Raw genomic sequence first — 25,969 nt, 5'->3', positions numbered from 1 at the left:
GCCTTAAAAATTGCACTGGATGTAAATGTGGCCCCAATTTTTGCTGAATCAATTGTTTTGTGTGAATTGAATGTGTGTGTGCACGATCAGGCCACTCGCTGCAGTCAATCTGTCACATTTGGTAGGAAAGTAAAGGTTCATCACATGTTTTAAATTTTATTTTCATTTTTTGGCAGAGCATTAATAGTCAAACTTATGTAAGAACATTTTAAAATATCCACTTACATGTAAAAGACACAATTAAATAATAATTTTAAATAAGGTGTCCATCTTGCACAGTGAGTAACCAAGCTGTTGATTTTTGGTAAATGTCCCAATGCAGAAACAGTTTTAATGCAATTTTTTATAACCCTGTTAACCAGAACAAGTAACAATAAAATGCACAAAACAGATTTATTATAGCACTCTTCTTTGTGGGAATTCATCTTTAGCACAACACATATTTTATCAAAATTATCTCCCCTACAGCCAAGTTAAATTTCTATGATTAGCTTTGAAAGTGACCATGCATACATCAGTACATGAAAACTCTGAACAATCAAAGGAGACAATGATTGTCCCTATTATTGACCGGAACTCTACCCCAATCTGAACTTGAATAATGCAAACTATCAAGCTGACTTGATGTCATCTAACCCTGTATGTGTGTGACCTTACACAGATAAAGTTATTGAGTTACTTTCTTTCTTTATTTGGTGTTTAACGTCGTTTTCAACCATTCAAGGTTATATCGCGATGGGGAAAGGGGGGAGATGGAATAGAGCCACTTGTCAATTGTTTCTTGTTCACAAAAGCACTAATCAAAAAATTGCTCCAGGGGCTTGCAACGTAGTACAATATATGACCTTACTGGGAGAATGCAAGTTTCCAGTACAAACTTACTTACTTACTGCCTTTCACGCCTGGTGGCGTGTAGGGCAGCGATTCCAGTACAAAGGACTTAACATTTCTTACATACTGCTTGACTAAAATCTTTACAAACATTGACTATATTCTATACAAGAAACACTTAACAAGGGTAAAAGGAGAAACAGAATCCGTTAGTCGCCTCTTACGGCATGCTGGGGAGCATCGGGTAGATTCTTCCCTCTAACCCGCGGGGGGTTATTGAGTTACAACGATCTTGCTTCAAACACATTCAAAATAATACCATTTCTCTGTTATTATTATTATTTTCTGTGAACTTAAAAGTTTATGAGGGTCAATTTTACATGGGTCACATCTACAGGTCATCCAACTTCAATAGCCTGTAAAGTATCAAAAATCTAGCTTTCAAAACATTTCAGAAAAATAAGAACACATGCTTTCGCAACACATCCTTGATATTTGTCAAAAATGTGGTTTTGAAAAAATGCCAAATGTGGTCATGTTTGAAATTGATCAAACCATAGCAGTATGTTAACTTTGTAAAGTCTATCCCGAAAACCATGCAAGAAAACAACAATGTTCAATTCTGTCTACCCATTGTAAGTCAGCCTAATTATGCTCCCCATCAGTGACATTCTCCTGACCTGGTGAGTCAAAACTCACTAAATGTCCAATGGAGAGTTTTCAGCATGCAACCAGAAAGTATATAGTGTGGCGTTATGTCCCTTTTTTTCAAAACAGGGTTATATATGTGGCAATAATCACATGAAATGTTCTCTGTCCTCCACATCTGTTTGATTTGTGATTGGTGTCCAGATTATTTGCTACAGGCATCTGATTAAGTTTATTGTAGCTGCTGTCCGGTTCCCTTTGCCAGTGATATCTGCTTTCCTGTTCTGTAACTTGTATTTATGTTCGCCGATGGCACCCGCTGAATAGTTTTGGTTGTTCTCCAATGGCATCTAGCTAGCTGCTTTGACGTCTGTAAGTGGTATCAAGGTCCTTCACCATGCAGTCATCTGCTGGAAGTGAACAGGAGGCTCTCTTGCTTATGACACCCACACCAGAGCATGGAATGAAACCTGCAATGACACAGCAGTATGACTATGAGAAAGCATGCAGACTGAAGCAAAGAGGGCCAAACTTTAAGAGAATGATAATGAAACCTAAAGTGCCGTGGCTTTTAGTGCATATATATCTAACTTTTAAAAGTTGTGTCCGTCTGTGTGTGTATTATGATGACTAAAGGCTCCGAAACAGCTGCACCGACTGAGACGGTGGTGGTGGTGGGGGTTTGAAACGTGCTGGTGCGTGTATGTTTGTCCTTGCGTGTGTGCAGGCATGAATGTCTTTGTCAGTATGTGTGTGTGTGTGTGTGTGTGTGTGAATTTATGAATACAATTGAAGGCACAGTAAGCCTCCCGTAAACCATCACAGATACGGTCAGGCTTTTACACACAGACTACAGTACAAACACCCTTTCATTTAAACACTCACCGATTGAGAACATCCTAGGTGCCCTCCATAAAGAGCGAACAATTTTCAAATAATTTATTTTTGCGTGGTTTATCTTACCCCTGAGCCATCGTGAACCAGTGTGATCCAGTTTCCCTTTTTTCACAATGTAGTCGTCAGTTAGTCATTTGAATGCGACTCCATGTGAGCTTATCTACAATAGCACGTTTTTATGCACGAAACAAACGGCTGTGGTTCACCAAAACTCTAGCAATGGTTTTTGACTGTTGAGAGGAACGGTGATATATGCATAAACCGCCGTCTGCTACGACCCTTGCGTGACCCTGCTTCCGGGCTTTTCTTTTTTCAAACTTTCACAACTTCGAATTGTACTGATCTTGTCTTGATGAAAAAAGAATTCTTTTATGATTAAAGAATGTTTGTGTGACAAGCTGTCAATTTATTATTTAGATTTTAAAAGTTAGGTCTAGCACAAAAACGCATCACGGTCCAAAAACATTCTGATAATCATCGATCCACGGCTATCGCCAGTTTACATCGATAGAATGAGACCCGAAGGGAAGTAACTCATTTTTGACCTGAGTTCAATCGGCAAAATTAATTCTTTAAAAATTGCTCGCTCTTTACGTAGGGCACCTAGGATATTCCCGTTTGGTGAGCGTTCAAATGGAAGGGTGTTTGTACTGTGTGTAAAAGCCTGACAGTATCTGTGATGGTTTACGGGAGGCTTATTGTCCGGGCGTGATTTCCGGTATTGAATATTCATAACAGCCGTCCAGCACCAAAACGAGGCGCCATTGTTGTAGAGGACCAAGTCCACAAAAATAAATTCTTTGAAAATTTTTCACGCTCGACAGAAAGCAGCCAGGATGTTCCCGTTCGGTGAGCGTTCAAATGGAAGTATGCTTGTACTGTATGTAGACGCTCGGGGAGCTCTGTGATGGTTTACGGGAGGCTTACTGTGCCTTTAATGTATATACATCTATACACACCCAAGAAGATAAGGCGCTCAGCAGGTCTGCACTCATGTTGATCCATTATGTCGGAAACAGGCAGAATTGGATCCTCCACCCGACAGTCACTGAGCTACAGTGCTGCTCTCAGCTGTAAGCAAGAGAAAGCAGCTTGAGTGTTTCATCGCATATAATTCCAGTGTTTGCATACTCCATAGCGATTAGCTGAAACTATTTAGCTAAAACATTAAACTATTATCAGTGGAATACCAAAGGGGTGGCATATGTCATCCAAAATATAAGGCAATTTAAAGTGTGATTGACGGGACAGAAGCGTTTCAATGATACAAATAGAGAACACTACATAGTCTACTGTGTGTTACTGGGTTTACACAAGTAAAAGTGAATATTTTTTCTTCTTCTGTTTCTTCGTTCATGGGCTTAAGACTCCCATGTTCACTCATGTGGATTTTTACGTGTATGGCCGCCATTCAGGCAGCATACGCCAATTTCGGGGGAGGCATGCTGGGTATTTTCGTGTTTCTATAACCCACCGAACTCCCACATGGTTTACAGGATCTTTTCCGTGCGCACTTGGTCTTGTGCTTGCGTGTACAATGCGCCCGTCGTGAATATTTCAATATTTGAAAAGCAGTAAGTGTAAATCTGGTGCCACACAGCAAGCCATGAAGTATTCTGTTTTCAATTCCTACGTACCGGAGAGATAACCCATGTAGTAACTAAACCATACACGCACATATGGGCATATCATTGAGGTCATGGCAAGCTGGTCTGGCAGGGACCTTATATATTCCACTGCTCATGATTACAAAGTCACAGATGCAAAGTCATTCTCGTAACACGTTTGGGCTTGCCATTTTCTCGCGAGTGTTTTGAGAATGAAGTTTGTCTCGGAGATTTTGCATAAGCAATGGAAAATGACATCCCTGACAGACATGTTGTTTGAACCAACCTCATTTACATGATAGACACGCCTGTGAAGAGATGGTTCATTTATCACATCATGACACATGGGTGGTATCTCTCAGGTAGGCAAAACAATATATATCTAAATGCACCAATTTACCTCAAGCACTCAGCAGGTCTGCACATATGTTGATCCATTAGGTCAAAAAACCACCAGAACTTGATATGTTGTCCTAAAGTCACAGATACAGTGGAACCCCCCAAGGATCCTGAAAAAATAATTAAAAATGAAGAGCCAACACTTGTACAAATTATCTGTCTTTGTACATACAAGCACATACACAAATAAATCTGCTTGCACTATGCTGGCTTTAGGCATGTGTAATAAAATTATTTTGGGGGAGCTTCTCGATTCAACCGGGAACTTTTGTTGTTGTCAAAAGCAATTTAAGCCTCAAACATTCTCCCACTCTAAGACTGAACTATGCATTCAGTATGTGTTGATATCTGACTTAAACTCACAAAAATAACAAAGGCTAGTTTGTAAAAAGACACCGATTTGAAAAGAAAATTTAAATTCAATTACATATTATTATGTATTATATAATCTGTTCTGGGGCTTTTTTCCAGGTCTTTTAAAAAAGGATGTTCACAAACAATAACAAACACATTTTCAATCCAATGAATGTTTGCAGCACTGTCAGCCGGACAGAAATGACAGTATGTTGACAAAGCCGTGATAAAAACATAACCTGCAGTCCTACCTTAGCGCAAAGAAGTATGAATGGTCTCTGTGTACTCTACAATCTCTGACTGTGGCCCTATGTAAAGGTCGAAAAGAGCTGGCTGTGCTTGGCCATTAAGAAAAATTTCAGTTAATTCAGATTTGTACAAGGAGAGCATAAAAGCATATATTCACAGCATGTATGTCTTGTTATTGCTATAGGTCTATATATCTATGCCACAATGACACAGCAAATACGTACATTCATACAGACATATTCATTTACTCATATAATTTAAATTATATAGCACCACAGGAATATGTTAATATCAAAATCTAATATGAAATTTCCTACACACACCCATGAAGTTCAAGCCCTAAGCAGTTCTGCACACATGTTGATCCAGGAGGTCCAAACACACCCTGCACTTGTTGTCCAACAGTCACTGCTCCAGTGAAACCCTCCATTTAGGACCCTGAAAGATATAACAAGTTCCATAAAGTGATACAAAACTCTTTGTTGTTGTCCTTATCTGCTGAAGGAGCACCTCCTGTCGCTTCACAGCATCTGTAACACAAGAGAGGACTGAGTATCCAGCCAGAAATTTCATGACTGTATTTTTAGAATGATGATCAACAAAACTTTTTAGGGGCTTTTAAAATGATATGACAAATATAAAGTCAGATGCACTTCACCCATTGTTATACTTAAACATAGAACTAAGGCTTGCTCATACAGTGGAACTCCCCTTGTTAGACCTCAAAATATCTGAGAAAAATAGGCCTTAAAAAGGACCCCTGGGTGTCTTAAAAAGGCCGTTGATTGATGATTCACAAAGGTTATTCACAGAAAATATGAAACAAGAAGGGCAAAGCCCATACGACTCACATGCTTGACCTTGACATGGTCAAATAACTAAACCTAGCAATGACATCATACACTAAGAACTGCTTTACACATTTTTCCTACCAAAATACATGTGACCTTGACCTTGAAGCAAGGTCATCCAAGGTCATGCAACACAAAGCTGTTAATTCAAGACATAGGAAGTACAATGGTGCTTATTGGCTCTTTCTACCATGAGATATGGTCACTTTTAGTGGTTCACTACCTTATTTTGGTCACATTTCATAAGGGTCAAAGTGACCTTGACCTTGATCATATGTGACCAAATGTGTCTCATGATGAAAGCATAACATGTGCCCCACAAAATTTTTAAGTTTGAAACAGTTATCTTCCATAGTTCAGGGTCAAGGTCACTTCAAAATATGTATACAATCCAACTTTGAAGAGCTCCTGTGACCTTGACCTTGAAGCAAGGTAAACCAAACTGGTATCAAAAGATGGGGCTTACTTTGCCCTATATATCATATATAGGTGAGGTATTGAATCTCAAAAACTTCAGAGAAAATGGGAAAAATGTAAAAAATAGCTGTTTTTTAGGCAACATTTATGGCCCCTGCGACCTTGACCTTGAAGCAAGGTCAAGATGCTATGTATGTTTTTTGGGGCCTTGTCATCATACACCATCTTGCCAAATTTGGTACTGATAGACTGAATAGTGTCCAAGAAATATCCAAATTAAAGTTTTCCGGACGGACGGACGACTCGGGTGAGTACATAGACTCACTTTTGCTTCGCATGTGAGTCAAAAAGCAAGGTCCTAAAAGTGAGTGTGTCTTTAAGTGTGTGTGTGTGTCTGTGCATCACAATTAAGGGCTAAACAAAAACAAACACACACCCAAGAAAAGCAAAATTTGTTTGAAAATTTGATCAAACTCCAAGACAGTGAATCAAACAAGAAATGTCCATCACTGATTCAGACGCAGTTTATATTTGAATGTATGTGTGTGTGTTGCAAACATTACACAAAAGTGGATCATAAATACCAAATTCAGCTATGCTAGTACCGTATTGCAAATTACATTAAATTTGAAATGAAATTTTATAATTTGTTGTTAATAATTTACTTACTGGTTAAAGAGTACAACTTTTCACAATTTCAGCACAGAGAATGGAATCCTTGGTGTCTGCTTCCTTTTCTATCTGAATGACTCATTGGTACAGCCATCTGTCATCACCCTGCCGACTGTTTTTTTGACCTGGAGTCCAGAAGCTTCCCCACCAACTCAGGCAGTTTTGTTTTTCACTAAAAATAAAAGAATAAAGGTCATATAGATTTGCACAAAGGAATAAAAAGAGGGTTTCTAGTAATCCAAATAAAGCATGCAGAAATAAAAACACAAAAAGTAACATCAAACAGTTTTGCCTCTTGTGCCCCCAAGACACTGGAATAATTACAGGCCACCAGATAGGCCGTCCATCACTGAAAGTGAACAGAAAAACTTGATGTTTAAATATGTGTGTGTGTGTCAGTGTGTGTGTGTGTGTGTCAGTGTGTGTGTGTGTGTGTCAGTGTGTGTGTGTGTGTGTGTCAGTGTGTGTGTGTGTGTGTGTTGTGTGTGTGTGTGTGTTATACAAGTGGTACGGGTAATTTAAAGGCATATGTACGCGCTCCCGTGTTTACAAAGTGTAGTTTGCCCATAATCGATGTCAAACGCACCATAAGACCATGTAATGACGATATGTCGCCATGCGCGGACCATATACATGCATTACAGCTTGTTCTAGCCTCTGAAAAAGTGAGGATGTCAACAAAGATGCGGAGTTATTTCCCTTGCGTCAACGTTCCCTCTGTTGGCAAATCTATAAATAGGACGATCTAGATCAAAATAAAAATTCAAATATCTCAACATTTAAGGGGTCCTAGACCACAATATCTTGCAGGGAACTTAATTTAGCATGTCTCCAGCTGTTGGTAAAGCAATTAGCGTGTATAGTCATCGAGTACATATGGCTTTAAGACAAGAGTTTAAAATGTCACTTACTTGTTGTCCCTGTCAGTGTAAACTTTCAGCACAAAGAAGAATGGAAACATTGGTGTTTTTGTCGGTTCCGTTCCAATTGAATGATTTGGTACAGCCATGCCATCAAGTTGATCAACCAGCTCACTGTTCCTGTTACCAGTTCAACCTCTTTTCCACATTGCCGACATATTTTTAATCTGAAAAAGTCATGTATACATGTTTTCAAAATGGGAATTTACAAGTAAACAGTTAACGAAATAGTCCGCTTCTGTCACGTACTCCCCACGAACACCACTATGTGGGGCAGCCAGATCCAGATAAAATCAACAAACAAGTAAAACTCAAAGTAAAAACATCAAACTCAAACTCAAAGAGAAAAAAACCAACCAGACGGCCCAATGGTCACTGTAATTTATCAGATTCAGATTCTCACAATGGTATAAACTTTGCAAATCTCAAAAATAGTCGGATACGGGTAGTGACAGTGATAGCGAAAAAGAGTTGTGGGAGCTGTAAAGAATAATTATACGTACTCCTCACTCAATAGTCGATGACTTGGCAGTTACAGAACTCACTCGATAACTCTGGATACGATTACGTGGAAAACTCTTGAAGGCTTACTTCTCAGTCCAGATCCATCTTCTGCTCTCTGAATTATGGTTACACTCTCTTGGTGGGTTCCTTTCGTGATGTTGTAGCCCGCTTTTTTCCAATCTCCCTGGTGCAAACTCTTTCTTGTGAGTTGAAGTTCGTTCGTTGAAAATCAGTTACTAGTGCTGTCCCTTGATTTACTTCGGAGTGGTCTCCTCTTCGATTTTAAAGGGACATAACTCTCGCATGCTAACCCTTTCTTCGTATCGAAAGTAGCCGGCTCAGTTTGTTTTTGTTTTTGTTTGGTCTTGTGTTTGATGACTTTGCTAGTCCAATATTTTATGTATATATATACTCAACCAAAACTTAAATGTTTTTACTAGCTATTCAATTTTATGAGTTACAGTTCCTTTTAGGTACTGCTCTGTTCATTTTAGCATGTGCAACAGTAGATATGCAACGCACACAAGTGTGTGACTGTGTGTGTGTGTGTGTGTGTGTGTGTGTGTGATGGTGTGTGAGTTTACGCAGTATGTGTGTGTATGGGGGATGTGTGTGGGGGGGATGTGGGGGTATATGTGTGTGTGTGTGTGTGTGTGTGTGTGTGTGTGTGTGTGTGTGTGTGTGTGTGTGTGTGTGTTTCGACGGTAAGCGAATGTCAGCGGTTTGTGTGTGTGCATGCGTGTGGGCGTGAGTGCGGCATGTGCGTGTGCCTGTGCGTGCGTGCGTGTGTGTGTGTGTGTGGGTGTGCAGTCTTTTGCTTACGTTTACAATTATTCTCTGTATATGTTCCAAGGCAGGGCGCACTAGGCAAAGAGGAGAGAGGGGGGGGGTGGGGGTTGCCAGTGGTGGTCCAGGGGGATGTTCTCCCTGGCGGGGTCAAGGGGCAGAGCCCCTTGTGGGGGTCAGGGGGCCTGCAAGGACAGGTTGGAAGATGAGGCTAAGCCTAAAACCTTTATCCTGACGTAATAAAGTTAATTATGATCTCTCTCTCTCTCTCTCTCTCTCTCTCTCTCTCTCTCTCTCTCTCTCTCTCTCTCTCTCTCTCTCTCTCTCTCTCTCTCTCTCTCTCTCTCTCTCTCTCTCTCTGTCTGTTAAGCATTCGATGTGTACATATTCTATAACCTTTTTTTTTAAATCTCATATTGTGTGTGTGTGTGTGTGTGTGTGTGTGTGTGTGTGTGTGTGTGTGTGTGTGTGTGTGTGTGTGTGTGTGTGTGTGAATGTCCGTGTATATGATGTGATTAGAATAGGGGTGCCTCTCTGCATGGGGTGAAAAAACACTTGTTTGTAATGCTTGTATGCCACAACGCTCTCTCTGTCTCTCTCTGTCTCTCTCTGTCTCTCTCTGTCTCTGTCTCTCTCTCTCTCTCTCTCTCTCTCTCTCTTTCTCTCTCTCTCTCTCAAATTATTTAAAATGAAACAATATTGTACACACAGCAAACTTCAGTCAACTTCAGGTCAAACCAAGAACTTTGCACTTGATCCTACATGAAGAATTATTTTGGCAAACGTTAAATTTAACATAAAAAAGGTATTGTTTCAAAATTTCACTGCAGACCATTTTACTAAGCGTTTCGGGCGGGCGGGAAATAGCTCAGTCGGTAGCGGCGCTGTCTTCAAAACCAGTTGTCGCAATCGGCGTGGGTTCGATCCCCACGTTCGGCGAGGGATTTATTTCCCAGAGTCAACATCGTGCAGACTCTCCTCGGTGGCCGCATGCACACGATAAAGAACCCAAGTTCACAGCGAAAGTGTCAGGGCTCGGAAACATGAATACACGCATGCAGGAAACAAAATGTGTGGGTATCGCCGTATACTGTATGGCAGCTCGCTTTCCCCATGGAGAAAGCAGCCCGAATTTCCATGAGGGCAACCTCACAGGACTATATAAAATCTTATCCTTATCGTATCCTTATCCTTTAACTTTTAAAGCAATTGTTAAATTCTCTTTTGAAAACTTTTTTGTGAGAAGCGTTCCAAGGTAACGTTAATGAAATATTAATTTCACATTTGATGCTAACTGTTTACAAAAAACTAACTATACAGTTTATGTACATCTGACGTTACAAAAGTCCTTTCTCCTAAGTGAATATGTGCGTACCCACGTGTTTGTGTGTGTGCACGTGCGAGCGTGTGTCAGTGTGACTGTGTGTGTGTGTGTGTGTGTGTGTGTGTGTGTGTGGTGTGTGTGTGTGTGAGCACAAAGTATTCCTACGTGTATTTTGCAAATGCACAGTTAACAAGTTTGAAAATATCTCATGTCATCTTCAACAAACGGCTTAATTCACACACACGCACGCACAAAACATAATAAATCTTATATGTACGACTACCTTGTAAAAACACACACAACACGTTTACATGCACAACTGGTGATATCAAACACAATTTTAAAAACAATGTTTTTTAATCAACTTAATTTCAACAACAAAATTGTTATGCTTAGCTGATAAGTTATATTAATAAAACAATAAAAATAAAAACACAAAATGCATGTATACTATTACTACTATACTGTACCGCAGTACTATGTACTGTTGTACTATAGTACAAAGTACCATAGTACAAAGTACCACAGTGTACCATAGTACAAGGTACTTCGTACTATAGTACTACTGTAGTACAGGGTACATTCACAAAAAAGTACCATAGTACAAAGTACTAGGTACTATAGTACTACTGTAGTACAGGGTACATTCAATAAAAAGTACCATAGTACAAAGTACAAAGTACTCTACTGTACCACAAAGTACTATAGTACAGGGTACATTTACTACACAGTACTATAGTACAAAGTACCATGTACTACAATATGTACTAGAGTACATGGTACATTTACTATAGTTTACTATAGTACAGGGACTCGAACTAAGCTGAAATCATGCTATAAATTAGTTCTTGAGATTTGTTGTTTCATTGCTACTGATGGAAGGCAGAAGGCTTGCTTTTTTTTATAACAGCTGCAAAAACAAAAGGCAATCTAACAAGATACCTTCAACTCGAGATTGTACCTATTTGCATTTTGCTGCTTCTCACAACTCATTATTTTAGCTCTTGCACCACTGCTTTCCGGCAATAAGATGAATACGTATACCAGTAGAGTTGTTTCCCTTGAAAGTGAAGGTTCGACCCGTGAGAACAAAACTTGATAGATCTACGAGGTTACAGATCGAGAAAAGGTACGATTTTGTCATCCGTTGACGGCAGATTAAACTGTTATGCATGCATATCCTTTATTTATTTGGGATGCTGACCATGCGATCCTTCATTAAGCTTATAATCAACTCAGTTTGGGCGAATCAGTTCCGAGTAGTGAGTGTTCCGACAATATACTAGTCTATAGGGAAGTCGTCAGCCGGGCTTCTGCGAAATAAAGTCTACACTCAATGATTCCCTGACAATTTCAAGGGGTACACTGATTTAGAGGTAGAAAAGAATGTCAAGTTCTCATTGTTTAAGCGAATTTGGGATGAAATCCGACAGATTTTACCCCAACATTCGATTTATTCGAAAACGCCCCGAGTGGATAAGTCCCTTGCCAGATTTTGCGACGAAGCAAATATTTAATTGAAAATAACATTTTCACCACGAATTAGATACATGAGTGGAATACAGGGTCCAAAGTTCGATTGGCAGTACTTTGGAGGGGAAGGGAATAGTCAGTTTGGAGTTTATGTGAGACACAAAAATTTAAAAAAGGCCGGCTGACGTCATGTGTTTTAGAATGTTTCAGCATGTCTGTCTCTCTGTATAAAAGAGGCTTTACCTGTGATATGAATGTTGGTCTGTGGGATGTGTGACAAACTTGTGTACATCAATATTTAAAAGGCAGTGATCGAAAGCAAAGAAGTAAACAAAATAGCGGAAGGCGACATATGGGAAATAACCTTTACGAGTGTGGTTCAAAAATCAAACAGGAGTTACTTCCCATGATATAGGTATGTTGAGGTTCTTGTGCACGCACGCGTTTACTCATTTGAAGAAAATCAAATGATGTTAAAATCTCAAATTGGAAAGTCGATACATTGATTTAGAGTGGTTCCCCATTTCCATAGGGGTATTGTCAACAACAAAAAATGGAGGACACTTGGCAATTTTTTTTTTAGACAGTTTTTTTGTATGTCAAGACTGGTATTTTGATGGAAATAAGAAGAAAAAGCTCAGTTTATTTGTCAGTTTCAACAGTATAATAAGCAAAGGGAGCATCTCGTTACTCCCCCGTATCGTTACTCCCCCGGCTCGTTACTCCCCCGTATCGTTACTCCCCCGGCTCGTTACTCCCCCGTATCGCTACTCCCCCGGCTCGTTACTCCCCCGTGCCTTTTTATTACACTTAAGTAATGCAGTTATTACTTAATTGAATTTTCAACAAGAGAGAGAGAGAGAGAGAGAGAGAGAGAGAGAGAGAGAGAGAGAGAGAGAGAGAGAGAGCATGTTTAAAGAACTTACAACTGTCAGATCTGCCTGTACATTCGTGTACACTACATCTTTGAAAAAAAAAGTATATATTTTAAGCAGAAGAGATACGGGGGAGTAACGAGATGCTCAGCTCGTTACTCCCCCGTATCTCTACGCCCCCGGCTCGATACGCCCCCGGCTCGTTAATCCCCCGGCTCGTTACTCCCCCGTATCGCTACTCCCCCGGCTCGTTACTCCCCCGTACACAGAAAATGACTGGATAACCCTGTGATAGTAAGTTAGCATGAAATATTGTTTTTTCGGAGAAATTGTCTGGATAAGCAAACAAAGAAACAAACAAAACAGCTGGACAGGGGGCGGGGGGTGGGTGGGGGGGGGGGGGGGGACAATATTTCATGCCAACTTACTATCACAGGGTTATCCAGTCATTATCTGTGTACGGGGGAGTAACGAGCCGGGGGAGTAGCGATACGGGGGAGTAACGAGCCGGGGGAGTAACGAGCCGGGGGAGAATCGAGCCGGGGGAGTAGCGATACGGGGGAGTAACGAGCTGATCCCATTAGCAAACACCTATGTTTCAGAATCATCAATTATGACAGGCAAGTCCACACAACTCTTCAGCACATGGTACTGTCCCTTTGGCCAGCGCTCCTGGATTGCGCTTCTTGAGAAGGGCGTGGACTTTGAGATTGTTGAGACCGACCCTTACAACAAAACTTCAGAGTTTCTGGCCATCAGTCCTCGAGGGCTGGTCCCAACGCTTGTCCACAATGGAAAATCAGTGTACGAATCGTTCGTCATAAATGAATACATCGAAGAAGCGTGGCCACAGCAGCCGAAGCTAATGCCTTCTGACCCCTATGACCGAGCCCAAGCCAGGATCTGGGTCGATTTCATCGGCAAAAAAATCGTCCCCCAGTTTTACCACGTTCTGCAGTCGCAAGAGAAAGGTCACCAAAAAGAAGCCAAAGATCGTTTCCTTGACGGTCTTCGTGTTTTCACCTCAGCGATGAGCTCGACTGAAGTTCCGTACTTCTTCGGGAAAGATTTTGGTTTGGTGGACATCGCTTTCATCCCGTTTGCTCTGCGGTTTAACATCCTTGTTCATTACCGCGACTTCTCCCTGCCTTCTAATGGAAGTTTTGATCGGCTGAAAGTGTGGATGGACGCCTGTAAATCTCGTCCTTCCGTCATTCCCACTGTTGCCCCTCGGGACAAGATGATCGATATGTACAAGCGCTACGCCGATAACACATGCAAATCCGAAATTGCTGAGGCAACCAGGAAAAGGGCACCATTCCCTTAGGCATGGGACATTATTCACTGAAACCAGATACAGCAGAATATGTTTGAAGATACCTTTTGTCCCATTGAAACGACCATGTTCTCCATGATAGATTTGTATACAGCCTGTTAGATGGCATAAGAGCAGCCTTCCACTCAAGTTACACGCATACCAGAAATGAACAGCTTGCTTCCGTGGAAAGTGGGGATTTTGTGATTAACTAATTTGCAGATTGACCAAGTGTCAATTATTATATTATTTCATCGACGCTTTCGATTTTTAGAATGTGCCCTCTTGGAAAGATGATTTTATCTCATGCAAATAAATGCCTGGACAGATCTACGGATGTTAGTTGTTGTTGTTGTTGTTGTTGTTGTTGTTGTTGTTGTTGTTGTTGTTGTTGTTGTTGTTGTTGTTGTTGTTGTTGTTGTTGTTTTAAACAATGTCTATTCATATGGAATAACGTAAGGAATGTTACGTTGTTTATTCTTATTCGGATGGCGTGGGTCGTGTACGACCCATACTCTGCAAAAAGGCGGCAAATTGTGTATCCCTATGCGGATGGCGTGGGTCGTGTACGACCCATACTTTTTACGTTGAATCCTTCTTTGGAAAATATGGGTCGCACACGACCCACATCATCCGGACTGTGTAGTCCAACGCGTGATCCGGTGAAGGTTAAAGTGAAAACAACAACAAGCCCACGGCTTACGGGGGGGGGGGGGAGGGGGGGTGGTGGTGCTGCGTTTGTCTAATTTTGTCCAAACTCCAAACCAAATGATGGTCTTACCCCATGCAAAAGCCTGGCCACATCTAAGGTGATGAGCCAGAGAAGGAGTTACATTTTCCTTTTTTTATAACTGCATATTTCCTGTCCTGCATTTGAAAACTGACATCCACATTTTTCCCCTCGAGTCTATTATCATTATTTTTGTACAGTGTAACCTCCTACTTCGTGGGTCGTGTACGACCCAGAGCCTCACAAAGTCGACTTTATCTCTGTAAAGTAAATTTTAAGGGGCTTATTGTCCGTCAGGTCTTAATTGCCTATAATTATTGGACATGAATTGGTTTATACGATTCGAGTTTTTACGCCCTCACGGCTTTTGATGTATGCGTGTTTAGGTGGTATCAGCCATCTGCACTTATGGTAGAATGACCAAGATCTTTAACGTGCCATTGTGGTGACACGGGGGTGGGAGATGGATACCGTCTCTGGGTCTGCACATAAAGTTGACCCGTGTCCGTCCCGGCCCGGATTCGAACCAGCGACCTTTCGATCACAAGTCCAGTGCTCTACCACCTGAGCTACCCGGGCCCCTATCTCTTTGGAGTTTTTAATTGAGACTTCATGTAATCTCTAACCACCATACGACCTTTCCATCGCCCATTTTTTAAAAGATTATCTTTGTAAACAAACAAATATACGATGACTGCACAGACGGGATGATGTAGGTCGTGGACGACCCATATGGAATTACGTAAGGAATTTTACATTGTTTATTCGGATGGCGTGGGTCGTGTACGACCCATACTCTGCAAAGAGGCGGCAAAATATGTATCCCTATTCGGATGGCGTGGGTCGTGTACGACCCATACTTTTTACGTTGAATCCTTCTTTGGAAAGTGTGGGTCGTGTACCCGGACTGTGGGCTCCAACGCGTGATCCGGTGAAGGTTAAGACCTCCAAATATCTGAGAAAATCAGGTCGTAAAAGCTGGGGGGGGAATCCTCTAATCCTCAGCTACACAATTAGTATACACATCTGTGGTTCCTTTGACTGCAGCTTCCATTGGACAAAGTTTTTGTGGACCTTTTAATTAAACACTGCTCTTGAATTAGTGTGATAGGGTGGAGTGGAAGGGGGTGGAATAGGCCAGGAAGCATAAATGAGACGCCAAGACAGAGGTTGCGATAACGTGACTTTTACTTAACGTATACCAGAAAGCAAACACCAGAAAGTTAACACCAGAAAGTTAACACCAGAAAGTTAACACCAGAAAGCAGTGTAGATTCTCCTCAGTGAGCACACGCAGTGAAACGTAAACACAAGAGCACAGGTATCGGAATCTAACACCACAAGTCGACCGACACAATCGAGCAGCACACAGCTCAGTATATCACAAATCGCGTTCTCTCCTCTAGCCTAAATGCTCAGTCTTTTAAAGGCTGGTCACCGTCCGATTCCCAATAGCCAATAGGGAGGCTACCTAGTGTAAGCCAACGGGGGGCGTTCTACTTAAAATGCCTGCCCAATGAAAGGGATCGTTAAAGAGGCAGAAATCGTTACAGAGGTGTCACACACCGGAAATATTACGCACACCGGATATGGCTCATTAGATTACAACCAGTTACAAAGAAGGGGGGGGGGGGGGATAAGAGACTAAAACCTCTTCTATGATGTTTCCTGTCAAAAGAAATGACACCCACTTGACAATACGCCGTCCAACGATACCCAGACAGTCTGGCGGCACATTACATAACGACCACCTAAATCTGAGATAAGAGGTTAGAAAGGAATCCGGTCAAGAGTCTACCCTACGATAGTAAACACACAATACTTCTAGCGGGAGACACAACTTGGGTCAGGGGAAGATAATAGACAGGGGAGGCAACTGAGTCGGGCAGGAGATAATTACACAAAAAGACTGGATACGCCACTTGGCTACATCCCCCCCAGCTCTATACCAACTGCGTCCTCGCAGGTACAGCGCCTCGGGAATAGCTGAAAATGACATCTATAAATCAAACACAAGTTCACCCAAGTGAAACAACAAATAAAATCAGAAACGGTAACGGATGACAGTCACAGTCACCCAACCCATTCATACAAGACACAATACAACAGGAAATCAATAATCATAGAGAACACAGTCTCTTAGCAGAACACGAAAAGTCTCACAAATGACACATTGCCCACATGACAGCAGCACATTGTTTTCCTGACTGTTCACAATAGACGGATGGCGGGGTTACGACAGCGGCACACTTATTACTCACACAAATCCGTCTGTTCAAAATGATCAAGTTTATTACAGCACTACTCAGAACGAAGACAGTCTTTCCCGTATTCGGTGCGAGCGGCGAACTACATACACAGCACCTGGAGGAGGGACCAGAGGTTCCGGGTCTCTAGCAAGAGGCTGGTCTTGAACACGTGCTGGAGGTGCCTGGGGATCAGGAACTGGTGCAGGGGCTGCTGGCTGCACCGGAAGAGGCTAGATGGGTGGGGGAAAGACAGGGCGTGCCATGTAGACAGTGCCTCGGTCAGGGAATGTTGGGGTAGCGGGGACTTGGGGTAAAGGGGCAAGATTGAGCATGGAATCCCAAAATGTGACCTGCTGAGTGTCGTGTAGCTGCACGGGGACTGGCAGTGTCACATTCTGATGCTCTTCCTCTGTCTGGCAGCTTTGCTCACGGAGAGGTTGCGTGATGGATGTTGACTGACTCACACGTTTCTCACTTGGCTGTCTCCATGACAGCGGTTGTTGGTCTCTTTGACGCTTGGTAGGGCACCTGCTCTGTAGATGGCCGTGGCGGTTACAAAGCCAACAACGTGGCTTCGCGGACGGTTGCTGATGACGTGAGGCAGCTCGCGGATGTTGGTCCAGGGCAGCGCGAAGCTCTGCTGATCTGACGGAGAGTTCGTTGACTTGTAATTGCAGGCTGCGTACCTCAGTGCTGCTCTCTGTTGCTTGTTGTTGTTGCTTCGTCACCCCCTCGAAATCTTCCCTCATCCACCTGAGAGCTTCTGCACGGACTGCCGCAAAAGTGACAGCCTCACGCCCTCTCGCAAAGCGCATGAGGTCCCGTCTCATTGCAGGCAAGAACAGTCCGTGCATGAATCGATCACGAAGTGCAGCATCGGAAACCGTACCGGCAACAACTGCATTCGTCTTCACCTGCAGAGCCTGCAACCTGTGGGCATATGAGAGAATGCCCTCCTCTTGACTCTGGCAGATGCTGTAGAACGACGCTAGGAGAGTGGAAATGCTGGCGTGGTCCCCAAACGTGTCCTGCAGGATGGTCAAGACTAAGTTGGCAGTGGCAGTCGCCTGAGGGGGGTGCAGGTTGATCTCCTTCTTGGCAGGCCCAGCCAGTGACTGGATCAGCCATTCAGCAGCCTCGCCGCCCAGCGCCTCCAGGTTGAAGTGGGCAATGATGCGACGAGCCTCTGTGACGTAGTCGTCTAGCAGACAGCCATCTTTGCTGCTAGTGAAGAGGGGAAGCCTGGGAGGGGAGAACATCTGCCACTGGGGTCTAGGAACCCCGTCGACCGCCATCTTGGATACGCCGAGTACCTCCTAGTCCTACACTGCTTTCCCTGCTTTCTGGTGTTAACTACGGCGTCTCTACTTCCTGAATCCTGCTCCGCTTGCGCCAGATGTGATAGGGTGTAGTGGAAGGGGGGGTAATAGGCCAGGAAGCATAAATGAGACGCCAAGACAGAGGTTGCGATAACGTGACTTTTACTTAACGTACACCAGAAAGCAAACACCAGAAAGTTAACACCAGAAAGCAGTGTAGATTCTCCTCAGTGAGCACACGCAGTGAAACGTAAACACAAGAGCACAGGTATCGGAATCTAACACCACAAGTCGACCGACACAATCGAGCAGCACACAGCTCAGTATATCACAAATCGCGTTCTCTCCTCTAGCCTAAATGCTCAGTCTTTTAAAGGCTGGTCACCGTCCGATTCCCAATAGCCAATAGGGAGGCTACCTAGTGTAAGCCAACGGGGGGCGTTCTACTTAAAATGCCTGCCCAATGAAAGGGATCGTTAAAGAGGCAGAAATCGTTACAGAGGTGTCACACACCGGAAATATTACGCACACCGGATATGGCTCATTAGATTACAACCAGTTACAAAGAAGGGGGGGGAGGAGGGGTAAGAGACTAAAACCTCTTCTATGATGTTTCCTGTCAAAAGAAATGACACCCACTTGACAATACGCCGTCCAACGATACCCAGACAGTCTGGCGGCACATTACATAACGACCACCTAAATCTGAGATAAGAGGTTAGAAAGGAATCCGGTCAAGAGTCTACCCTACGATAGTAAACACACAATACTTCTAGCGGGAGACACAACTTGGGTCAGGGGAAGATAATAGACAGGGGAGGCAACTGAGTCGGGCAGGAGATAATTACACAAAAAGACTGGATACGCCACTTGGCTACATTAGAATAAATTCACTGGCTAAATCCTAAACCTTGAAGTAAACTTAAAGACGTTATGAACAGGAAATCTAAACAACTTCAGGGTTCTTGAAAGTAACAGGTCTTAAAACGCGTTTTGCATTGCTGGGGAGTTATCACTGTACTTCAACCAGGGGCTTCCCATAAGGAAGGATCCGCAGGGGAAGATCTAGCTTTGCCTCAACTTTGAAATTGCAACATTCCCTCTTTACTCGTACATGTAGTACCAGGGGAAAACATATAGATGATATGTACAGATTTAGGGTCACCCTGAGATTTGTGTACTTCCAAGTTACGCGCTCAGTGTATGGAAAATATCCATGTTAGTTTTTAAGGTCTTATTAAAGCTTTGATTTTTTTCTGCCAGCAAAGAACATGCAATTCATTCTACTGCTGGGTCAAAGTACAGTAAATCTTACATTTTGTTAAGGCAGTGTGCGGCAGTAAAATTGAATTTGGAGAATACATGGAATAACCTGGTTTTCTGGGAAGTGACATAAAAAATAAATAGAACAATTGTGAATACTTCTTCTTTTTTTTGCTGAAACTCCCACGTACACTCGTGTTTTTGCACGAGTGGATTTTTACGTGTATGACCGTTTTTACCCCGCCATTTAGGCAGCCATACGCCGCTTTCGGAGGATTGTGAATACTGATCGACATAGAGTGTCGTTGCTATGGAAACAGTCGTTACATTGGATTTCTAGGAAACAGTTTAACAGCGACATCATACATCAGAAATTCCTAATATTTGGCACAAAGATACACATGTATCATATCTACAATCACATAGAACGATTTTTTGACAACAGACTACAGTTGAATTTTAATATCTTTTGTCATAAGAATGAACGAATTTCTCACTGCATATTCATTACAATAATTAATTTAAATTCAACTAGTTGTTTAAAAAAAAAAACACGTTCTATATGATTGTAGATATAATACATGTGTATCCTTGTGCCAAATATTATGAATTTCTGATGTATGATGTTGTTGTAAAACCGTTTTCTAGAAATCCCATATGACGGTGTTAATGCCAGTTTCCATAGCAACAGCAGTCTATATCCATCCACAATGTTTTCATTCATTTTGATAAGTCACTTCAATAACTACCCAGAAAACTAAGTTATTCCTTGACTGTATTCTTCAAGTTTAAGTTTGGTAATATTACTACCGCACATTGTCTTAAGTCATAAATAAAGGGTTCCAGTAACATACCATTCTTCTTTATTGATTATGAACTTTGGAAGGTTAGATGTTGGATCTGTTTTTTAAAAATATTTCCTTCATGTGTTGTACTAAGATCAACCGTCTGCTTGGACATATATACTAAAGATCCACTACCTGGCTGCTGTCTGCGGAAAATCGATTAATTCATAGAAAAATATGCCTTACATGGAAGCAGCCAGCCGGTTGACTGTACATGTGTTTGTGTAGAGGTGTTCTTATTGCATGTTCAAGCCAGGACAGGTGGTGACCTGAAACATTTACACATTACATATATATGTATGCAGGACTGCTACTTTTAAGCTCAGGTGCAAGTGTGATGATATATTTGTTTGACTGATTATGGGCATTAAAATAAAACTGCAAAAAGAATACTTACACTTGAGATCTGTTTTTCTGTGTGTCTGTGTGTGTGGGCCATTTGACATGCTTGCAGAAGAAATCAACAGAGGTAACTGATAAACTGCATTTATTAACACAAAGATGTAAACAAAGTGAGTTCACACATTTCACAAAAGTAAAAAAAGGCAGTCTCACATGCATTCACAATATTTAGTACTCACATGAATGGCTAAATATATACTAGATGATTACCCGCTTCGCCGGGTACCGGCTTCGCCGGGAAGAAGTAGAGCCGAATACCCGGCTGCGCCTGGGACCCGGCTTTGCCAGGTGTACGCCGGCTTCGCCGGCGCACGAAGGAAGGGAAATAAACGCGCAAAACACTGGAGAAGATAAGGAAGAGTTGTGGACAGTGACCTTCTAAAAATAGTAACGGGAATATGGATTGAGCGTGTGAGGACAGTGACCTTCTAAAAATAGTAACGGGAATATGGATTGACGCCACACGAAGGAAGGGAGATAAACACAAAACACTGGAGAAGATAAGGAAGAGTTACTGGGAATGGATCTGGGAAGATGAACAGAAAAACCAAAATCGGTTCAGCGCTGCGCGCTGAGAGCACGTGTTGAAAATTTTCATCGACCAGGTTGTGTCAGTTCGGGGTCTACCTGAATATGCCCACCAAATTTGAAGCAGATCCATCGAGAACTTTGGCCGTGCATCGCGGACACACAGACAGACAGACAGACAGACAGACACAAGCCGTATATATATATAGATTGTAGTCACGACGGCTGCCATGTTTTTTCGTCATCAATACTATTCATGTACTCCACTAAGGAAGAGCGTTTTATTGTGTCTTAAAAGCGACTTCTCGGGAAAGTGATCAATCGAATTTTATGGTCCACAAAAACTTGCTTCATATTTTATTTAAGGACTACTTTTATTTGCCTTTATTTTTATGGCGCACATTTTGTGCCCCACATTTTGTTTTGGCCTTCATTTTGTGGTCCACAAACTGTAAATGTGCCCCATAAATTTGTGGCCTTATTATTGTGGTCCACAAACTGGAAATGTGCCCCACAAATGTGTGGGCTTATTTGTTGGATTAATGACATCGAATGCCAAGGATACATAATTGTCGCCAAAAGACGTCATAATCACCCACGATGTTGCATCAGAAGCAACATCATCATGGGCAACCTGCAAATCTGCACACAACATCCCGCCACGGTCAGTGACACGTACGATGACGAGCGAATGATTGCTTTGCTAAGGGGCAGTTCACACAGCCTCGGCCTGGTCACCTCTGTCCAGCCTCGCACAATCACAACAATCGCACGGATTGATCAAGCGGACAAGTCTGTCTGCCGGCCAACAACAACAAAAACATCAACAAACAAACTTGCAGGCTGAACGTCTTTGCCAAGCCGCGCTCCCAGTTTCTTCAGCGTGCCCATAGCTGGGACAGTATGGCGGCGTACTAGCGACAAAAGTAAAAATTACAAGTATGGATATATATGCAAATACTTTAGAAAAATTAAATTTATTAACTGAATAATTGTGAAACACGAAAATACCCAGCATGCATCGCCCGACAATGGAGTATGAATGCCTTAATGGCGGAGAAAAAACGGCCCCATACACGTAAGATCCCAATCGTGCAGAAACACGAGTGTACATGGGATTCACTGAGTTGCAGCTCATGAACGCAGAAGAAAAAGACCAACATTCTCTGTATTGTCAGTGTTTATTACATTTACTAAAGAGTTTATGAATTCTTTTAATACCCTGACATATCGGCAATTCTGAGTAGTCTTGTTTTTGTGTGTAAGGCTACCAGTGATGATTATAATTATCCTAGTGAGGATCATACCAAAATACATGATGTCAGAGTGCTGATGAAGACACCAAAGTTAAATAGAATATAGGGATTAAGGATCAAAAATGATCAAAAATGATAAAACAGAGAATACAAGTCTCAAGTCATTCATTCAATGTTTCCTATCGTCTGAGGTGCCAGGGAGAGTGATTCTGCATAGGTCTCAGTCTGAATTGATTTAGAGAGCTTTGATGTCACTTTTAAAACTTTGTTTTTAACTTTGTGGTTTGACATTATCACAGGTATGATTTTTATTTTGTCACTTTTGGCTCTAGTATGCCGTCATATAGGATCAGAGCAGAGCCCTTATGCAACATCTGTGCCCTGATCGCGGGCCTCTACTCAGCTCAGGCTCTCGCGCCACCATCCCCATCCTCCTCCAACCTTCTCAGTCGTCCATTTTCCAAAGTGTCGTCTGCGCGCGCTGAGCCCAAACCGCTGTTTGGCTTTCGTGGTGGCTTCGTGTGTTTTGGGCCAGGGTTTTGGCACAACAGGCATAGCCTCTGTATAGCTCATCGGCGCTGCGCTTCGAGCTTCTAGTTCTAGCTCCCATCCCCGTGAACCTCAAGGGGCGTTACGTTTTCATCGGAGGCTGCCGTGAGGTTTTTTTTTTCTCTCAAAACCCCCACCCGCCCCCCGTCATCTCTTCCTTCCCTCTTTGCCGCTGTGGTGCAGGGGTCGAGGGTTTTAGTGGTCAGTTGTTAATTCCCAGCATCGCAGCGTGAAGGGCAAGAAGTGGTTGTCCTGTCTCGGCGACCAGTCTTCGTTGTCCAACCTGCAGCTACACGGAATTTTATCGTTCACGTCTTCCATTTGTCTTCTGGAGTGCAAGGTAATAACCTTACTCATTTGCTGAACGAAGAAGAAGAAGAAGAAGAAGAAGAATACGAAGAAGGTACAACTATTACTGTGACCAAGCAACTCGGGAGTTTACCAGTTCTTCAATTCCTTAATTTTTCTTCTAAAGTACAAGTTAATATATAATATACCCAACCATTGAACGCAGAAGAAGAAGAAAATACGGCTTTTACCGAGGAACAACTGTGGTGATAACATGTTTTGACTCATAGTTGAATGTTTTATGTACACACGGAACGTAATAGTCGCGCTACAGTCTAAACCTTCCACTTTGTTTTATTAAGGAAGTGAATTACTCAAGTTGTGACTTCAACACAGTGCAAAGTGGATAAAAGCTACACGACTCGATCACTTCAAAACAAAAGCTCTTCGCTGAAATAGGATGTGTTTTCAAGAAAGGCCATTTTCATCGTCAAAAGGGCGAGTCAAGGCATGCTCTTCACTGTGAGAAGTCATTCCTAAAAATATTTAAAAAAGAAGAAGAAAGCAAAGCTCCAGCACTCTTCAAGTTGTTGGTCAGTGTTGTCGAAAACAGCCAGGTATCAGGATTTCGGTTCTCATTCTCAACCAGTTCGGACGCCATGGACTGAAGATATACCAATCATCTCTCATCGCCGAGGACATTACAGACGATGACGATCAAAAGTAGAGGAGAGGGGGCAAAGAGGCTGACCAACAGATCTACTGTGGACATGCTGGTCTTGATTTTGCTCACGTGGCTTCATGCGGCGAGCGGTGCTTACATTTCTACAGGTAAGTGCCAAAACTGATTTGTATTTTGGGCTATTTTGGGCCTTGTCACGTTTACCTTTCTGGCTCGAGAGGGCCATTCTCATCTCCGTTTTTGTGTGTGACCTGCTGAGCCTTTTCCACTCCCGATGTCTTTCTTTCTTTCTTTCTTTCTTCCTTTCTTTTAGTCTTTCTATTTTTCTTTCGTTCTTTCTTCTTTCTTTCATGAACATACGAACATACTTCTTTCACACACTTGAAAAAACTCAAGTCAGATGTCTTTCTTTCTTTCTCTCTTTCTTTCTTTCTCTCTTTCTTTCTTTCTCTCTTTCTTTCTTTCTCTCTTTCTTTCTTTCTTTCTTTCTTTCTTTTTGTCTTCCTTTCTTTCTTGCTGTCTTTTTTTTATTTTTTTTAATTTTTTTTTTATCTTTCGTGAACATACGAACATACTCCTTTCTCACACTTGAAAAAGATTCAGGTATCACACCGCCTTCAGCAAAACTGAGCAAACAATTACGATACTGCTAATCATGCTCCTTGGCGCTACTGCTCAAGTAATTACGAGTATGGTATTAAAGTCATCCGCGATGCTGAACAACATATCATATACGCAGTCACGAACAAAACATTGAAAATCAATATTGTTAAGGTCAATATTTCTAGTTGCAGCTTTAGACAGATGACTCAGTGAGTTGAAACTAAGCTCCCCACACCCCCGTGTGGCTGCATCATGTATACCTGGCCAGGTCAATAAGTCACACACCTGGCTCTCCCAGGTAACCTTGCCAGGTGAACGCCCCAACGTCTGAGTACTGCAGACGTTTTAATCGAAATTTGGTAGGTGTCTGTCCGGCTGATTGAGTTAGAGTGTGTGTTTCCTGCATGTGGCGGAACAGTCAGGTGTCCAGATGAACAGTTACTGAGAGCCTATCCGTGAATGAAAGATACTTACCTTGGCGTGTAAACGGTCCTTACCTTGGCGTGTAAACGGTCCTTACCTTGGCGTGTAAACGGTCCTTACCTTGGCGTGTAAACGGTCCTTACCTTGGCGTGTAAACGGTCCTTACCTTGGCGTGTAACGGTCCTTACCTTGGCGTGAAAATGGTCCTTACCTTGGCGTGTAAACGGTCCTTACCTTGGCGTGTAAACGGTCCTTACCTTGGCGTGAAAACGGTCCTTACCTTGGCGTGTAAACGATCCTTACCTTGGCGTGTAAACGGTCCTTACCTTGGCGTGTAAACGGTCATTACCTTGGCGCGTAAACGGTCCTTACCTTGGCGTGTAAACGGTCCTTACCTTGGCGTGTAAACGGTCCTTACCTTGGCGTTTAAACGGTCCTTACCTTGGCGTGTAAACGGTCCTTACCTTGGCGTGTACACGGTCGTGCACCCCGTCACAGATCTTTCCAGGCTTTTACATGAGATAAGAGCATCCTTACACTTCGACCACCACATTTACACTTCTTCACGTGAAAACCCTTCTGCTCACCATCTCAGATCTGGTCAGGTTTTTTACATGAGATATGAGCACCCTTCAACTTCGACCCATCTTAGCACATCACTACACTAAAGGCACACCTCTTCTCGTGAAAATCCTCCTGGTCACTCTCTC

The 25,969-nt window shown here is 42.5% G+C and overlaps 2 protein-coding genes and 1 long non-coding RNA gene across 4 annotated transcripts in view; 2 read left to right on the top strand and 1 right to left on the bottom strand.

Annotated features, from left to right (window-relative positions):
* Positions 1-1,147: 1,147 nt before the first annotated feature.
* LOC138971107 (uncharacterized) lies at positions 1,148-8,809 on the bottom strand. 2 transcript variants are annotated; one of them, XR_011457166.1, is made up of 7 exons: positions 8,349-8,809; positions 7,837-8,012; positions 6,923-7,097; positions 5,309-5,423; positions 4,384-4,492; positions 3,336-3,447; positions 1,148-1,949 (listed from the first exon to the last, which is right to left on the bottom strand). It is a non-coding gene; the product is annotated as an uncharacterized lncRNA (long non-coding RNA). The 2 variants fall into 2 exon arrangements; XR_011457167.1 differs by having other exon boundaries at positions 8,437-8,808.
* Positions 8,810-11,362: 2,553 nt separating this feature from the next.
* Positions 11,363-14,452, top strand: LOC138970330 (uncharacterized). Its single transcript, XM_070342804.1, has 2 exons — positions 11,363-11,588; positions 13,410-14,452. The coding sequence occupies exon 2, from the start codon at positions 13,421-13,423 to the stop codon at positions 14,132-14,134; it is 714 nt and encodes a 237-aa protein (XP_070198905.1). The 5' UTR covers positions 11,363-11,588; positions 13,410-13,420; the 3' UTR covers positions 14,135-14,452.
* An 8,767-nt stretch (positions 14,453-23,219) lies between these two features.
* The window catches only part of LOC138971106 (streptococcal hemagglutinin-like), a 52,846-nt gene continuing 50,096 nt past the window's right edge, over positions 23,220-25,969 (top strand). The window contains exon 1 of the mRNA XM_070343729.1: positions 23,220-24,382. Within this exon, the coding sequence (XP_070199830.1) occupies positions 24,262-24,382 (121 nt within the window). The 5' untranslated portion in view covers positions 23,220-24,261. The remainder of the gene's footprint in view (positions 24,383-25,969) is intronic.

The sequence above is a fragment of the Littorina saxatilis genome, linkage group LG7, assembly GCF_037325665.1.
Source record: "Littorina saxatilis isolate snail1 linkage group LG7, US_GU_Lsax_2.0, whole genome shotgun sequence".
NCBI classification, from domain to species: Eukaryota; Metazoa; Mollusca; class Gastropoda; order Littorinimorpha; family Littorinidae; genus Littorina; species Littorina saxatilis.
This window is presented reverse-complemented; position numbering and strand designations above follow the sequence as displayed.

Coding starts and splice junctions, on each gene's coding strand:
- LOC138970330 (XM_070342804.1), top strand. CDS start 13,421: ATGACAGGCAAGTCCACACAACTCTTCAGCACATGGTACTGTCCCTTT.